Here is a 19990-nt window from a genome sequence, read left to right as displayed (position 1 = left end):
ATTACTCTGTAATCTTTAAGCAATCCATTTAGTTTTATTACCACCTTTCTCTGGAAGTTCATAAGCATATCGCTATGTCTGCAAACTTAAGTTAGAGATAGAATATATCACTTTCATAACTAATATTTATATAGTATAGAAATGAAAAGCCAAGAATCGTGAGAAAATGAGTAAAACATTTTTAATGTGAGAAAGATATTTAACATCTTTATCATGAACATTTTGAAAAGCGGGTTGATCAAATTTTAAACAATTACTTAAGTATCAGTATGAATATAAAAGAAACCTAAATACGATAGAAGAACTATTGAATATCAAGTGAAATATTAAATATCAAGTGAACTATTGAATATCAAGTGAACTATTAAATATCAAGTGAACTTTTGAATATCAAGTGAAATATTAAATATCAAGTGAAATATTAAATATCAAGTGAAATATTAAATATCAAGTGAACTATTAAATATCCAGTGAACTATTAAATATCCAGTGAACTATTAAATATCCAGTGAACTATTAAATATCAAGTGAACTATTGAATATCAAGTGAACTATTAAATATCAAGTGAACTATTGAATATCAAGTGAACTATTGAATATCAAGTGAACTATTGAATATCAAGTGAACTATTAAATATCAAGTGAAATATTCAATATCAAGTGAAATATTCAATATCAAGTGAACTACTGAATATCCAGTGAACTATTAAATATCCAGTAAACTATTAAATATCAAGTGAACTATTGAATATCAAGTGAAATATTAAATATCAAGTGAACTATTGAATATCAAGTGAACTATTGAATATCAAGTGAATATTGAATATCAAGTGAACTATTAAATATCAAGTGAAATATTAAATATCAAGTGAACTGTTGAATATCAAGTGAACTATTAAATATCAAGTGAAATATTAAATATCAAATGAACTGTTGAATATCAAGTGAAATATTAAATATCAAGTGAACTATTGAATATCCAGTGAACTATTGAATATCAAGTGAATATTGAATATCAAGTGAACTATTAAATATCAAGTGAAATATTAAATATCAAGTGAACTATTGAATATCAAGTGAACTATTAAATATCAAGTGAACTGTTGAATATCAAGTGAACTATTAAATATCAAGGGAACTATTGAATATCAAGTGAACTATTAAATATCAAGTGAAATATTCAATATCAAGTGAACTATTAAATATCAAGTGAAATATTCAATATCAAGTGAAATATTGAATATCAAGTGAACTGTTGAATATCAAGTGAAATATTAAATATCAAGTGAACTATTGAATATCAAGTGAACTATTGAATATCAAGTGAACTATTAAATATCAAGTGAACTATTGAATATCAAGTGAACTATTGAATATCAAGTGAACTATTAAATATCAAGTGAACTATTAAATATCAAGTGAACTATTGAATATCAAGTGAAATATTGAATATCAAGTGAACTATTGAATATCATTGTATTTTTAGGTTTAGAAAAGGCATTTGTTACATTGTGATTATATAAGATGGGCATTGTTAGAATATGAAGGATTAATATATATTAAATATAAATAAATAATTGTTCTGATGGGAATATAATAAAATATACATAAATATAACTCGTAAAATAACTGTTTTTGGTGTTATGGTATTAACATTTAGCTATACTAATGTTGAAGAAATATAAACGATTTTCAACCAGTAGAAAATTGGGTTTTGGAGAACAAATTGAATATTAATATAACTAATACAAAAATATATAATTTTGGTTTAAATATATAAAAGAATATAATTAAAAATAATTTTTAACTTATATTAATAACAATGAGTTTATAACCAGTAATCTAAAAAAATTCGCAAATATAAATAGAGTGGTTTTGTGAAATACTTAGGCTTACAGATTAGAACGTTAAAATCCAAGGTTCCATTCCACGTGATAAGTTGTGTACCTTAGATATTGATAACTTTAACTGAAAAAAACATGTGTTGAGAATTTGGCAAAACACTTAAGGTTTGTGTTCATTAAAACCTTTTATTCGAATAACTTGTCAGTCATCTAGATGTTAAATATTCTTTAGTTGTATAAAATATTGATATGAGATGGAGTGTGGCTCGAGCATACCGAAACCAATTGTTTCACTAGAGAATAATGTTGAAACAAATATAAAATAATAAAAATAAAACGGTTCATAAAAAGACATTTTACAAAAAGTCTTTCCCGTGAGAAATTAATTAATATGTGGAATATCATTGTCTTTAAAGAGCAAAAGATGTCTTACGAACAATAAATATGTTTATCTTAATAGAATACATTGGTGAAAATTTTAAAAATTCCAATATTTAAAAAGAAGGCACATAAACATTTATTTTATTTAGCAACAAACATGTGTCATACTTTATAGATCAAATTACTATAACTGCAATTATTGTATTTTAATACTAAAAGATTATTTTTGGTTAACTAGAACAAACTATGATATTTTTTAAGATGATAAAATGAACTATTGTTATTTGTAAATAAAACAAATAATTGATGTTAACCTGGATGGGCTAAAACCTTTAAGGTTGACTATAATTTGTATTTATAATTTAATTGTCTTATATTATAATGATAACAGAATATTGCAGTGGTTACTGTTAACTTGTATTTCTAGGGTATTCCGTCCATTGTCTTACCCACAATAATCACAGAAGATTTTGATGAAATGACATCTTCCGATGACACGTATCTTAAATCTAAAACTGTGGTTGCTCAGGATCGAATTCGGTCACTCTCTGGTGGAACTTCAAAGATGTACACACATCGTGAGGGCCTGATCCCCAGTCGTTCAAGACGCCCCTCTGGGGACGATGTACTTTCGGGAGTTAGTCCTTCAAGGAAGTTAGCCATATTTGAAGCCTTTCGGCCTCGTTCAAAATCTGACAGTAAATGGCAAACACCCGCCATTTTAACAACAATAAAAAACTCTATGCAGAATACATTTTCCTCTTCACCAGGAGGCGGTAATTCACCGACACAAGCTCTTTCCCAGTTACAGGTGTCTCTCGGATCTTCTATTGCTTCAAACTCTTCAGACCCATTTTCACGAGGAGAATACCGCAAACAAGCGTCGGGGTCCGAGAGTAAAAGTGGACCCGTTTCGAAGGTTATTGAAAGGTTTCGTAACCGGTCTAATTCAATCGCCACTGACGTCTTTTCCAAGGTAAGTAAAAAATTACACTTAAAATACGTTATTGTCTTATCAAAGGAACGGGTAGAGTAAGAGGTCTAGGTTCAGCTGAAACAGTTGACTCTTTATTTATGAACATTCCTCTGGTGTTATAATTCTGCCAATAATCCTGTTTCGTGATTCCACCTTTTCTACCTAATATACTAACCAGTTGTCTATTTTGATCAGACCTGACGAAAAATGGAAGTTAACACGTTGAACTTATTTCATCAATAAAGGCCCGGCATGGCCAGGTGGTTAACTGTATAAATATGTAAAACATGTTCTGATGTTAATTGTTTCATCAATAAAGGGCCGGCATGGCCAGGTGGTTAAGGCACTCGACTCGTAATCTGAGGGTCGCAGGTTCTGATCCCTGTCGCACCGTGGGGGGAGTTATAATTTTATGGTCAATTCCACTATTCGTTGGTAAAAGAGTAGCCCAAGAATTGCCTCTCCTGTACTCTTACATTGCTAAATTATGGACGGCTAGCGCAGATAGCCCTCGAGAAGCTTTGCGTGAAATTCAAAAAGCAAGCAAACAAACAATAACCTTAGGTCAAACTTAGGTTTTGCATCAGAATTTGCATCACAATGTAGCGGTCTGGAAAAGTGCCCCCACTCCTTCAATAACAACGACAAACCTCCAACCAGTCATGAATAATATAGAAGAATACTACCAGAAATATAGAATTAAAATAAATATTCCGAAAACCCAAGTTATATTATTCAGTAGATTAAATAAACTGAAAAAAGATCCATCAAAGTTATACATGAACGGATCACTTTTACTGACTGCTACTTCTGTTAAATGTTCAGGATTGTCTTATGATACCAAATTAACGTGGATACAGCATACTAACAATATCCTGATTAGAATATGGAAAAGAGCAAATTATGCAATACGCCTATCGGGTAAAAATCAAGGTACATCACCTGATAATATAATAAAAATCTACAAAACATACATTAGACCTATAATAGAATACGGATGTCCTGCCTGGATAAACATAACACAAAAACAGTTATACGAGGGCTGTTCAAAAAATACGCGGACTGTTTGAATTGCGCGGCTCCAGTTGGTTCCAGGGGAATCCGCTTGGTGTCGCTAGGTTCGCACAGATCAGCTGATTACGACGCCATTTCCCGATTGCAGATATCTTCATTTGTGTATTAGCTACGCGGTTTTAAGTGAAGTGCGATTTTTTCGTTTGGCGGATTTCAGAATGAATGACCTGAACGAGCAACGACTTGCTGTGAAATTTTGTGTTAAACTTGGAAAATCTGCAACTGAAACTTTTGCTATGCTTAACACGGCTTACGGTGATGATACTATGAAGCGTACGGCATGTTTCAAGTGGCATGAACGTTTTAAGGATGGTCGACAGTCCATTGAAGATGATGAGCATCCTGGACGTCCTTCCACGTCAACTGACGACCCACACGTCGACAAAATCAACACCCTGGTGCGGGCAAATCGACGTCTGACTGTCAGGGAGCTTGCTGAAGAGTGTGGGATATCAGTTGGATCTTGTTACGAGATTTTGACCGAAACATTGAAGATGCACCGCGTTGCTGCGAAGTTTGTGCCTCAGAACTCGTGAGTTTTTGGACAAACACTCGATCACTGTTCTTCCTCACCCCCCCTACTCACCTGACCTTGCTCCTTGCGATTTTTTCTTGTTCCCCAAACTCAAAAGACCCTTGAAAGGAAGAAGATTTGAGACGATTCCCGAGATTAAGGCAACTGCGACGAAGGAGCTGGAGGACATTACAAAAGAAGCGTACCAGTACTGTTTCAACTAGTGGAAACACCGTTGGGATAAGTGTGTGCGTTGGGGAGGAGAGTACCTTGAAGGGGTCCCAGACCTGTAACTTCTAAATAAAGTACATTTTGTTTTATGACGTCAGTCCGCGTATTGTTTGAACAGGCCTCGTACAAACTACAAAAAATACAAAATTCAATCTTAACTTCAGCTTGTACCACGTAGTACTACACCCACATTCATGTACAAGTATGTAAATATAGAAACAATATCTGTTAGACTTTTGTATAATGCACTGAATTATTTTAATAAAAACAGACATAAAAATGATTTATTGTGTGATCTACATACATGATGAGCATAGTCCTAAGTACCTCTCTCCTATAAATATATATTTAAGAAATATAAATCAAGCTGGCCACCACGCACTGGACGTTTAGAACTGGTATAACAATCATAGCTTTATATATATATATTTTTCGTTAAATATATATAAATATATTTAAAAATAAAATAAAAATTAATAATAACGAAGAAATATAAAAGAGGAAAATAAAAACCGGCAACTCATGAAAATAAATGGACATTGTCCTGAAAAGGTCCGAGAACTGTGGGTTACACTCAGTGATGTCGAGAAACCCACTTGTTGAGAAATTTATATGCAAAAAGTTGTTTGTTGAGAATATTTTACATAGAAGGTCGAAACGTTGTTCGCTCTTCTATGTAAAATATTTCTCAACCCAAACGAGCCGTTTTGCATATAAAAATGTGGGTTACACTGGCCCTACAGCACTACAACAACATAATAGTAGCCGACATTAAAGTTAAGGATGGAGGAAGAGGTCTTGTGCACCTGACCCTCCTAGGTATCTAAAATCCAACATACCCAAATACCCACAAAGAAGAAGCGAACCTCGGGTGCCCTAGAACAGTAATTATGAGAGAGGATCGGACCCACACCGGGATGTCTTAAGATGATCGTGTAAGGTATCAGTAATCAGTGAATGTTGATTCGAGTCATTTAGATAGCGTACTGATACGATTAATATATAGCATTTTTAAACAGAATATAAAAAAAAAAACATTCGTTGTGCTACCAAAAAGCTCAATTGCTTCCAGAAGTCAGAAGTGTACAGAAACTGTTTCTGATGTTCATTAGGTATTATATTGGTGTTACATCCCTCTCACGACAGCTGCGACTTGTATGTATCACAAATTTCTGAAGAATACAGTAATTTACATACGTATATGCTTTTAGAATGGAGATTTTACATATGTATATACTGCAAGATCGATGTATAATAACATGTGATGCGTATTCTGTAAGGTTAGTGGATATTGTGTACATCAACTGCAAAAGTTAGTGTGGTGTTGCAGTGATGATCGTTTATATACACAAAACAATTCCTGACATCTAGTATTTGGAAAGTGAATTAACAACGCAATTATTAAAAACTGATTGAATACACGTCATTATAAGAGGCTTTCCTGTATTGCTGACGAGCCTTCAGTGGGCGGTACTACAGTTCTCAGCAGAAGACTCAGCGAATCACAGGAAACATTCGACCTTACGTCACAGATTCGTTTTTCAACTTCTTGTGCAGGATTCCAGAATATCCAGATAAAAACGTTTAAGTTTGTTTTACGTAGTGTTTGATATTTTTATACCAGCACAAACCTTATTTACCACCGTGATTACTGTTTAAACATATAATTTAACTGTTTTTATTCATAAATATTTGAAAACTCCGTCTAACCAGAATCGTACGTCACACGAACCAAATACAGTTAGGATGAAAAATAAGACAACATACACACACACGTCGTACTGATTTACTGACAGTAGACACATTCACGTCGTACTGATTTACTGACAGTAGACACACTCACGTCGTACTGATTTACTGACAGTAGACACACGTCGTACTGATTTACTGTCAGTTGACACACTCACGTCGTACTGAGTTACTGTCAGTAGACACACTCACGTCGTACTGAGTTACTGACAGGAGACACACTCACGTCGTACTGATTTACTGACAGTTGACACACTCACGTCGTACTGAGTTACTGACAGTTGACACACTCACGTCGTACTGATTTACTGACAATTGACACACTCACGTCGTACTGAGTTACTGACAGGAGACGCACTCACGTCGTACTGATTTACTGACAGTTGACACACTCACGTCGTACTGAGTTACTGACAGGAGACACACTCACGTCGTACTGAAAACCTGAGGAAGTGGCTGTTGTTAGATAAGGTTTAACAAACATCTTTCACATCAGGATGTTCGGTAGAGAACAGAATCTTAGTTAAAAAGGTATCGTAAACTCAAAGATGTTGCAAGTACTGTTTAAGAATAAACAACTGTCTTAAAACAAAGCTTCAATACTACCTGTCGGAGGATCAGATTCTAGTTATCTATATATAATGCTTTATAATGTCTTGAATTACTGCATATTATTTAACTTATTCTTTATGTGTAATGGTCGAAAACCAACTTTAAACAACGGATTCGTGATGTGAGGTCACGAGTTATATAATATACTGTGGTTAGAAAACCAGGTAACATTCATAACCAAGATATGTTTTATACAAATGTAACGTTCATATCCAAGGTATGTTGTAGATAAAGGTAACGTTCATAACCAAGGTATGTTGTAGATAAAGGTAACGTTCATAACCAAGGTATGTTGTAGATAAAGGTAACGTTCATAACCAAGGTATGTTGTAGATAAAGGTAACTCATAACCAAGGTATGTTGTAGATAAAGGTAACGTTTATAACCAAGATATGTTGTAGATAAAGGTAACTCATAACCAAGGTATGATGTAGATAAAGGTAACGTTCACAACCAAGGTATGTTGTAGATAAAGGTAACTCATAACCAAGGCATGTTGTAGATAAAGATAACGTTCATAACAAAGGTATGTTGTAGATAAATGTAACGTTTATAACCAAGATATGTTGTAGATAAAGGTAACTCATAACCAAGGTATGATGTAGATAAAGGTAACGTTCACAACCAAGGTATGATGTAGATAAAGGTAACGTTCATAACCAAGGTATGTTGTAGATAAAGGTAACGTTCATAACCAAGGCATGTTGTAGATAAAGGTAACTCATAACCAAGGTATGTTGTAGATAAAGGTAACGTTCATAACCGAGGTATGTTGTAGATAAAGGTAACGTTTATAACCAAGATATGTTGTAGATAAAGGTAACTCATAACCAAGGTATGATGTAGATAAAGGTAACGTTCACAACCAAGGTATGATGTAGATAAAGGTAACGTTCATAACCAAGGTATGTTGTAGATAAAGGTAACGTTCATAACCAAGGTATGTTGTAGATAAAGGTAACGTTCATAACCAAGGCATGTTGTAGATAAATGTAACGTTCATAACCAAGGTATGTTGTAGATAAAGGTAACGTTCATAACCAAGGTATGTTGCAGATAAAGGTAACGCTCATAACCAAGGTATGTTGTAGATAAAGGTAACGTTCATAACCAAGGTATGTTGCAGATAAAGGTAACGCTCATAACCAAGGTATGTTGTAGATAAAGGTAACGTTCATAACCAAGGTATGTTGCAGATAAAGGTAACGCTCATAACCAAGGTATGTTGTAGATAAAGGTAACGTTCATAACCAAGGTATGTTGCAGATAAAGGTAACGCTCATAACCAAGGTATGTTGTAGATAAAGGTAACTCATAACCAAGGTATGTTGTAGATAAAGGTAACGTTCATAACCAATGTATGTTGTAGATAAATGTAACGTTCATAACGAAGGTATGTTGTAGATAAATGTAACGCTCATAACCAAGGTATGTTGTAGATAAAGGTAACTCATAACCAAGGTATGTTGTAGATAAAGGTAACTCATAACCAAGGTATGATGTAGATAAAGCTAACTCATAACCAAGGTATGTTGTACATAAAGATAACATTCATAACCAAGGCATGTTGTAGATAAAGGTAACTCATATCCAAGGTATGTTGTAGATAAAGGTAACGTTCATAACCAAGGTATGTTGTAGATAAAGGTAACGTTCATAACCAAGGTATGTTGTAGATAAAGGTAACGTTTATAACCAAGATATGTTGTAGATAAAGGTAACGTTTATAACCAAGATATGTTGTAGATAAAGGTAACTCATAACCAAGGTATGATGTAGATAAAGGTAACGTTCACAACCAAGGTATGATGTAGATAAAGGTAACGTTCATAATCAAGGTATGTTGTAGATAAAGGTAACGTTCATAACCAAGGTATGATGTAGATAAAGATAACATTCATAACCAAGGCATGTTGTAGATAAAGGTAACTCATATCCAAGGTATGTTGTAGATAAAGGTAACATTCATAACCAAGGCATGTTGTAAATAAATGTAACGTTCATAACCAAGGTATGTTGTAGATAAAGGTAACGTTCATAACCAAGGTATGTTGTAGATAAAGATAACATTCATAACCAAGGCATGTTGTAGATAAACGTAACGTTCATAACCAAGGTATGTTGTAGATAAATGTAACGCTCATAACCAAGGTATGTTGTAGATAAAGGTAACTCATAACCAAGGTATGATGTAGATAAAGCTAACTCATAACCAAGGTATGTTGTACATAAAGGTAACGTTCATAACCAAGGTATGTTGTAGACAAAGATAACATTCATAACCAAGGCATGTTGTAGATAAACGTAACTCATAACCAAGGTATGTTGTAGATAAAGGTAACGCTCATAACCAAGGTATGTTGTAGATAAAGTTAACGTTCATAACCAAGGTATGTTGTAGATAAAGGTAACGTTCATAACCAAGGTATGTTGTAGATAAAGGTAACGTTCATAACCAAGGTATGTTGTAGATAAAGATAACATTCATAACCAAGGCATGTTGTAGATAAACGTAACTCATATCCAAGGTATGTTGTAGATAAAGGTAACGTTCATAAACAAGGTATGTTGTAGATAAAGGTAACGTTCATAACCAAGGTATGTTGTAGATAAAGGTAACGTTCATAACCAAGGTATGTTGTAGATAAAGGTAACTCATAACCAAGGTATGTTGTAGATAAAGATAACTCATAACCAAGGTATGTTGTAGATAAAGGTAACGTTCATAACCAAGGTATGTTGTAGATAAAGGTAACGTTTATAACCAAGATATGTTGTAGATAAAGGTAACTCATAACCAAGGTATGATGTAGATAAAGGTAACGTTCACAACCAAGGTATGTTGTAGATAAAGGTAACTCATAACCAAGGCATGTTGTAGATAAAGATAACGTTCATAACCAAGGTATGTTGTAGATAAAGGTAACATTCATAACCAAGGTATGTTGTAGATAAAGGTAACGTTCATAACCAAGGTATGTTGTAGATAAAGATAACATTCATAACCAAGGCATGTTGTCGATAAACGTAACTCATATCCAAGGTATGTTGTAGATAAAGGTAACGTTCATAAACAAGGTATGTTGTAGATAAAGGTAACGTTCATAACCAAGGTATGATGTAGATAAAGGTAACGTTCACAACCAAGCTATGTTGTAGATAAAGGTAACTCATAACCAAGGCATGTTGTAGATAAAGATAACGTTCATAACAAAGGTATGTTGTAGATAAATGTAACGTTTATAACCAAGATATGTTGTAGATAAAGGTAACTCATAACCAAGGTATGATGTAGATAAAGGTAACGTTCACAACCAAGGTATGATGTAGATAAAGGTAACGTTCATAACCAAGGTATGTTGTAGATAAAGGTAACGTTCATAACCAAGGTATGTTGTAGATAAAGGTAACGTTCATAACCGAGGTATGTTGTAGATAAAGGTAACGTTTATAACCAAGATATGTTGTAGATAAAGGTAACTCAAAACCAAGGTATGATGTAGATAAAGGTAACGTTCACAACCAAGGTATGATGTAGATAAAGGTAACGTTCATAACCAAGGTATGTTGTAGATAAAGGTAACGTTCATAACCAAGGTATGTTGTAGATAAAGGTAACGTTCATAACCAAGGCATGTTGTAGATAAAGGTAACGTTCATAACCAAGGTATGTTGTAGATAAAGGTAACGTTCATAACCAAGGTATGTTGTAGATAAAGGTAACGTTCATAACCAAGGTATGTTGCAGATAAAGGTAACGCTCATAACCAAGGTATGTTGTAGATAAAGGTAACTCATAACCAAGGTATGTTGTAGATAAAGATAACATTCATAACCAAGGAATGTTGTAGATAAAGGTAACTCATATCCAAGGTATGTTGTAGATAAAGGTAACGTTCATAACTAAGGTATGATGTAGATAAAGGTAACGTTCATAACCATGGTATGTTGTAGATAAAGGTAACGCTCAAAACCAAGGTATGTTGTAGATAAAGGTAACGTTCATAACCAAGGTATGTTGTAGATAAAGATAACATTCATAACCAAGGTATGTTGTAGATAAAGGTAACTCATAACCAAGGTATGTTGTAGATAAAGATAACTCATAACCAAGGTATGTTGTAGATAAAGGTAACGTTCGTAACCAAGGTATGTTGTAGATAAAGGAAACGTTTATAACCAAGATATGTTGTAGATAAAGGTAACTCATAACCAAGGTATGATGTAGATAAAGGTAACGTTCACAACCAAGGTATGTTGTAGATAAAGGTAACTCATAACCAAGGCATGTTGTAGATAAAGGTAACGTTCATAACAAAGGTATGTTGTAGATAAATGTAACGTTTATAACCAAGATATGTTGTAGATAAAGGTAACTCATAACCAAGGTATGATGTAGATAAAGGTAACGTTCACAACCAAGGTATGATGTAGATAAAGGTAACGTTCATAACCAAGGTATGTTGTAGATAAAGGTAACGTTCATAACCAAGGCATGTTGTAGATAAAGGTAACTCATAACCAAGGTATGTTGTAGATAAAGATAACTCATAACCAAGGTATGTTGTAGATAAAGGTAACGTTCATAACCGAGGTATGTTGTAGATAAAGGTAACGTTTATAACCAAGATATGTTGTAGATAAAGGTAACTCAAAACCAAGGTATGATGTAGATAAAGGTAACGTTCACAACCAAGGTATGATGTAGATAAAGGTAACGTTCATAACAAGGGTATGTTGTAGATAAAGGTAACGTTCATAACCAAGGTATGTTGTAGATAAAGGTAACGTTCATAACCAAGGCATGTTGTAGATAAAGGTAACGTTCATAACCAAGGTATGTTGTAGATAAAGGTAACGTTCATAACCAAGGTATGTTGCAGATAAAGGTAACGCTCATAACCAAGGTATGTTGTAGATAAAGGTAACTCATAACCAAGGTATGTTGTAGATAAAGATAACATTCATAACCAAGGAATGTTGTAGATAAAGGTAACTCATATCCAAGGTATGTTGTAGATAAAGGTAACGTTCATAACTAAGGTATGATGTAGATAAAGGTAACGTTCATAACCATGGTATGTTGTAGATAAAGGTAACGTTCATAACCAATGTATGTTGTAGATAAATGTAACGTTCATAACCAAGGTATGTTGTAGATAAATGTAACGCTCATAACCAAGGTATGTTGTAGATAAAGGTAACTCATAACCAAGGTATGATGTAGATAAAGCTAACTCATAACCAAGGTATGTTGTACATAAAGATAACATTCATAACCAAGGCATGTTGTAGATAAAGGTAACTCATATCCAAGGTATGTTGTAGATAAAGGTAACGTTCATAACCAAGGTATGTTGTAGATAAAGGTAACGTTCATAACCAAGGTATGATGTAGATAAAGGTAACGTTCATAACCAAGGTATGTTGTAGATAAAGGTAACGTTCATAACCAAGGCATGTTGTAGATAAATGTAACGTTCATAATCAAGGTATGTTGTAGATAAAGGTAACGCTCAAAACCAAGGTATGTTGTAGATAAAGGTAACGTTCATAACCAAGGTATCTTGTAGATAAAGATAACATTCATAACCAAGGTATGTTGTAGATAAAGGTAACTCATAACCAAGGTATGTTGTAGATAAAGATAACTCATAACCAAGGTATGTTGTAGATAAAGGTAACGTTCGTAACCAAGGTATGTTGTAGATAAAGGTAACGTTTATAACCAAGATATGTTGTAGATAAAGGTAACTCATAACCAAGGTATGATGTAGATAAAGGTAACGTTCACAACCAAGGTATGTTGTAGATAAAGGTAACTCATAACCAAGGCATGTTGTAGATAAAGATAACGTTGATAACAAAGGTATGTTGTAGATAAATGTAACGTTTATAACCAAGATATGTTGTAGATAAAGGTAACTCATAACCAAGGTATGATGTAGATAAAGGTAACGTTCACAACCAAGGTATGATGTAGATAAAGGTAACGTTCATAACCAAGGTATGTTGTAGATAAAGGTAACGTTCATAACCAAGGCATGTTGTAGATAAAGGTAACTCATAACCAAGGTATGTTGTAGATAAAGATAACTCATAACCAAGGTATGTTGTAGATAAAGGTAACGTTCATAACCGAGGTATGTTGTAGATAAAGGTAACGTTTATAACCAAGATATGTTGCAGATAAAGGTAACTCAAAACCAAGGTATGATGTAGATAAAGGTAACGTTCACAACCAAGGTATGATGTAGATAAAGGTAACGTTCATAACCAAGGTATGTTGTAGATAAAGGTAACGTTCATAACCAAGGCATGTTGTAGATAAAGGTAACGTTCATAACCAAGGTATGTTGTAGATAAAGATAACATTCATAACCAAGGAATGTTGTAGATAAAGGTAACTCATATCCAAGGTATGATGTAGATAAAGGTAACGTTCACAACCAAGGTATGATGTAGATAAAGGTAACGTTCATAATCAAGGTATGTTGTAGATAAAGGTAACGTTCATAACCAAGGTATGATGTAGATAAAGATAACATTCATAACCAAGGCATGTTGTAGATAAAGGTAACTCATATCCAAGGTATGTTGTAGATAAAGGTAACATTCATAACCAAGGCATGTTGTAAATAAATGTAACGTTCATAACCAAGGTATGTTGTAGATAAAGGTAACGTTCATAACCAAGGTATGTTGTAGATAAAGATAACATTCCTAACCAAGGCATGTTGTAGATAAACGTAACGTTCATAACCAAGGTATGTTGTAGATAAATGTAACGCTCATAACCAAGGTATGTTGTAGATAAAGGTAACTCATAACCAAGGTATGATGTAGATAAAGCTAACTCATAACCAAGGTATGTTGTACATAAAGGTAACGTTCATAACCAAGGTATGTTGTAGATAAAGATAACATTCATAACCAAGGCATGTTGTAGATAAACGTAACTCATAACCAAGGTATGTTGTAGATAAAGGTAACGCTCATAACCAAGGTATGTTGTAGATAAAGTTAACGTTCATAACCAAGGTATGTTGTAGATAAATGTAACGTTTATAACCAAGATATGTTGTAGATAAAGGTAACTCATAACCAAGGTATGATGTAGATAAAGGTAACGTTCACAACCAAGGTATGATGTAGATAAAGGTAACGTTCATAACCAAGGTATGTTGTAGATAAAGGTAACGTTCATAACCAAGGCATGTTGTAGATAAAGGTAACTCATAACCAAGGTATGTTGTAGATAAAGGTAACGTTCATAACCGAGGTATGTTGTAGATAAAGGTAACGTTTATAACCAAGGAATGTTGTAGATAAAGGTAACTCATATCCAAGTTATGTTGTAGATAAAGGTAACGTTGATAACTAAGGTATGTTGTAGATAAAGGTAACTCATAATCAAGGTATGATGTAGATAAAGCTAACTCATAACCAAGGTATGTTGTACATAAAGATAACATTCATAACCAAGGCATGTTGTAGATAAAGGTAACGTTCATAACCAAGGTATGTTGTAGATAAAGGTAACGTTCATAACCAAGGTATGTTGTAGATAAAGGTAACGTTCATAACCAAGGTATGTTGTAGATAAAGGTAACGCTCATAACCAAGGTATGATGTAGATAAAGGTAACGTTCACAACCAAGGTATGTTGTAGATAAAGGTAACTCATAACCAAGGCATGTTGTAGATAAAGATAACGTTGATAACAAAGGTATGATGTAGATAAAGATAACATTCATAACCAAGGCATGTTGTAGATAAAGGTAACTCATAACCAAGGTATGTTGTAGATAAAGATAACTCATAACCAAGGTATGTTGTAGATAAAGGTAACGTTCATAACCGAGGTATGTTGTAGATAAAGGTAACGTTTATAACCAAGATATGTTGTAGATAAAGGTAACTCAAAACCAAGGTATGATGTAGATAAAGGTAACGTTCACAACCAAGGTATGATGTAGATAAAGGTAACGTTCATAACCAAGGTATGTTGTAGATAAAGGTAACGTTCATAACCAAGGCATGTTGTAGATAAAGGTAACGTTCATAACCAAGGTATGTTGTAGATAAAGGTAACGTTCATAACCAAGGTATGTTGCAGATAAAGGTAACGCTCATAACCAAGGTATGTTGTAGATAAAGGTAACTCATAACCAAGGTATGTTGTAGATAAAGATAACATTCATAACCAAGGAATGTTGTAGATAAAGGTAACTCATATCCAAGGTATGATGTAGATAAAGGTAACGTTCACAACCAAGGTATGATGTAGATAAAGGTAACGTTCATAATCATGGTATGTTGTAGATAAAGGTAACGTTCATAACCAAGGTATGATGTAGATAAAGATAACATTCATAACCAAGGCATGTTGTAGATAAAGGTAACTCATATCCAAGGTATGTTGTAGATAAAGGTAACATTCATAACCAAGGCATGTTGTAAATAAATGTAACGTTCATAACCAAGGTATGTTGTAGATAAAGGTAACGTTCATAACCAAGGTATGTTGTAGATAAAGATAACATTCATAACCAAGGCATGTTGTAGATAAACGTAACGTTCATAACCAAGGTATGTTGTAGATAAATGTAACGCTCATAACCAAGGTATGTTGTAGATAAAGGTAACTCATAACCAAGGTATGATGTAGATAAAGCTAACTCATAACCAAGGTATGTTGTACATAAAGGTAACGTTCATAACCAAGGTATGTTGTAGATAAAGATAACTTTCATAACCAAGGCATGTTGTAGATAAACGTAACTCATAACCAAGGTATGTTGTAGATAAAGGTAACGCTCATAACCAAGGTATGTTGTAGATAAAGTTAACGTTCATAACCAAGGTATGTTGTAGATAAAGGTAACGTTCATAACCAAGGTATGTTGTAGATAAAGGTAACGTTCATAACCAAGGTATGTTGTAGATAAAGATAACATTCATAACCAAGGCATGTTGTAGATAAACGTAACTCATATCCAAGGTATGTTGTAGATAAAGGTAACGTTCATAACTAAGGTATGTTGTAGATAAAGGTAACTCATAATCAAGGTATGATGTAGATAAAGCTAACTCATAATCAAGGTATGATGTAGATAAAGCTAACTCATAACCAAGGTATGTTGTACATAAAGATAACATTCATAACCAAGGCATGTTGTAGATAAAGGTAACGTTCATAACCAAGGTATGTTGTAGATAAAGGTAACGTTCATAACCAAGGTATGTTGTAGATAAAGGTAACGTTCATAACCAAGGTATGTTGTAGATAAAGGTAACGTTCATAACCAAGGTATGTTGTAGATAAAGGTAACGCTCATAACCAAGGTATGTTGTAGATAAATGTAACGTTCATAATCAAGGTATGTTGTAGATAAATGTAACGTTCATAATCAAGGTATGTTGTAGATAAAGGTAACGCTCAAAACCAAGGTATGTTGTAGATAAAGGTAACGTTCATAACCAAGGTATGTTGTAGATAAAGATAACATTCATAACCAAGGTATGTTGTAGATAAAGGTAACTCATAACCAAGGTATGTTGTAGATAAAGATAACTCATAACCAAGGTATGTTGTAGATAAAGGTAACGTTCGTAACCAAGGTATGTTGTAGATAAAGGTAACGTTTATAACCAAGATATGTTGTAGATAAAGGTAACTCATAACCAAGGTATGATGTAGATAAAGGTAACGTTCACAACCAAGGTATGTTGTAGATAAAGGTAACTCATAACCAAGGCATGTTGTAGATAAAGGTAACGTTGATAACAAAGGTATGTTGTAGATAAATGTAACGTTTATAACCAAGATATGTTGTAGATAAAGGTAACTCATAACCAAGGTATGATGTAGATAAAGGTAACGTTCACAACCAAGGTATGATGTAGATAAAGGTAACGTTCATAACCAAGGTATGTTGTAGATAAAGGTAACGTTCATAACCAAGGCATGTTGTAGATAATGCTAACTCATAACCAAGGTATGTTGTACATAAAGGTAACGTTCATAACCAAGGTATGTTGTAGATAAAGATAACATTCATAACCAAGGCATGTTGTAGATAAACGTAACTCATAACCAAGGTATGTTGTAGATAAAGGTAACGCTCATAACCAAGGTATGTTGTAGATAAAGTTAACGTTCATAACCAAGGTATGTTGTAGATAAAGGTAACGTTCATAACCAAGGTATGTTGTAGATAAAGGTAACGTTCATAACCAAGGTATGTTGTAGATAAAGATAACATTCATAACCAAGGCATGTTGTAGATAAACGTAACTGATATCCAAGGTATGTTGTAGATAAAGGTAACGTTCATAAACAAGGTATGTTGTAGATAAAGGTAACGTTCATAACCAAGGTATGATGTAGATAAAGGTAACGTTCACAACCAAGGTATGTTGTAGATAAAGGTAACTCATAACCAAGGCATGTTGTAGATAAAGATAACGTTCATAACAAAGGTATGTTGTAGATAAATGTAACGTTTATAACCAAGATATGTTGTAGATAAAGGTAACTCATAACCAAGGTATGATGTAGATAAAGGTAACGTTCACAACCAAGGTATGATGTAGATAAAGGTAACGTTCATAACCAAGGTATGTTGTAGATAAAGGTAACGTTCATAACCAAGGCATGTTGTAGATAAAGGTAACTCATAACCAAGGTATGTTGTAGATAAAGATAACTCATAACCAAGGTATGTTGTAGATAAAGGTAACGTTCATAACCGAGGTATGTTGTAGATAAAGGTAACGTTTATAACCAAGATATGTTGTAGATAAAGGTAACTCATAACCAAGGTATGATGTAGATAAAGGTAACGTTCACAACCAAGGTATGATGTAGATAAAGGTAACGTTCATAACCAAGGTATGTTGTAGATAAAGGTAACGTTCATAACCAAGGTATGTTGTAGATAAAGGTAACGTTCATAACCAAGGCATGTTGTAGATAAAGGTAACGTTCATAACCAAGGCATGTTGTAGATAAAGGTAACGTTCATAACCAAGGTATGTTGTAGATAAAGGTAACGTTCATAACCAAGGTATGTTGCAGATAATGGTAACGCTCATAACCAAGATATGTTGTAGATAAAGGTAACTCAAAACCAAGGTATGATGTAGATAAAGGTAACGTTCACAACCAAGGTATGATGTAGATAAAGGTAACGTTCATAACCAAGGTATGTTGTAGATAAAGGTAACGTTCATAACCAAGGCATGTTGTAGATAAAGGTAACGTTCATAACCAAGGTATGTTGTAGATAAAGGTAACGTTCATAACCAAGGTATGTTGCAGATAAAGGTAACGCTCATAACCAAGGTATGTTGTAGATAAAGGTAACTCATAACCAAGGTATGTTGTAGATAAAGATAACATTCATAACCAAGGAATGTTGTAGATAAAGGTAACTCATATCCAAGGTATGATGTAGATAAAGGTAACGTTCACAACCAAGGTATGATGTAGATAAAGGTAACGTTCATAATCATGGTATGTTGTAGATAAAGGTAACGTTCATAACCAAGGTATGATGTAGATAAAGATAACATTCATAACCAAGGCATGTTGTAGATAAAGGTAACTCATATCCAAGGTATGTTGTAGATAAAGGTAACATTCATAACCAAGGCATGTTGTAAATAAATGTAACGTTCATAACCAAGGTATGTTGTAGATAAAGGTAACGTTCATAACCAAGGTATGTTGTAGATAAAGATAACATTCATAACCAAGGCATGTTGTAAATAAATGTAACGTTCATAACCAAGGTATGTTGTAGATAAAGGTAACGTTCATAACCAAGGTATGTTGTAGATAAAGATAACATTCATAACCAAGGCATGTTGTAGATAAACGTAACGTTCATAACCAAGGTATGTTGTAGATAAATGTAACGCTCATAACCAAGGTATGTTGTAGATAAAGGTAACTCATAACCAAGGTATGATGTAGATAAAGCTAACTCATAACCAAGGTATGTTGTACATAAAGGTAACGTTCATAACCAAGGTATGTTGTAGATAAAGATAACTTTCATAACCAAGGCATGTTGTAGATAAACGTAACTCATAACCAAGGTATGTTGTAGATAAAGGTAACGCTCATAACCAAGGTATGTTGTAGATAAAGTTAACGTTCATAACCAAGGTATGTTGTAGATAAAGGTAACGTTCATAACCAAGGTATGTTGTAGATAAAGGTAACGTTCATAACCAAGGTATGTTGTAGATAAAGATAACATTCATAACCAAGGCATGTTGTAGATAAACGTAACTCATATCCAAGGTATGTTGTAGATAAAGGTAACGTTCATAACTAAGGTATGTTGTAGATAAAGGTAACTCATAATCAAGGTATGATGTAGATAAAGCTAACTCATAACCAAGGTATGTTGTACATAAAGATAACATTCATAACCAAGGCATGTTGTAGATAAAGGTAACGTTCATAACCAAGGTATGTTGTAGATAAAGGTAACGTTCATAACCAAGGTATGTTGTAGATAAAGGTAACGTTCATAACCAAGGTATGTTGTAGATAAAGGTAACGCTCATAACCAAGGTATGTTGTAGATAAAT

The 19990-nt window shown here is 33.6% G+C and overlaps 1 protein-coding gene across 1 annotated transcript in view; it reads left to right on the top strand.

Moving 5' to 3' along the window:
• LOC143235791 (uncharacterized) overlaps positions 1-19990 on the top strand; it is a 66384-nt gene that overhangs the window by 25649 nt on the left and 20745 nt on the right. The window contains exon 2 of the mRNA XM_076473992.1: positions 2653-3201. Within this exon, the coding sequence (XP_076330107.1) occupies positions 2653-3201 (549 nt within the window). The remainder of the gene's footprint in view (positions 1-2652; positions 3202-19990) is intronic.

The sequence above is a fragment of the Tachypleus tridentatus genome, chromosome 12 (assembly GCF_004210375.1).
Source record: "Tachypleus tridentatus isolate NWPU-2018 chromosome 12, ASM421037v1, whole genome shotgun sequence".
NCBI lineage: Eukaryota > Metazoa > Arthropoda > Merostomata > Xiphosura > Limulidae > Tachypleus > Tachypleus tridentatus.
Note: the sequence above shows the minus strand (reverse complement) of the source record. Positions and strands in the feature narration are given on the sequence as shown.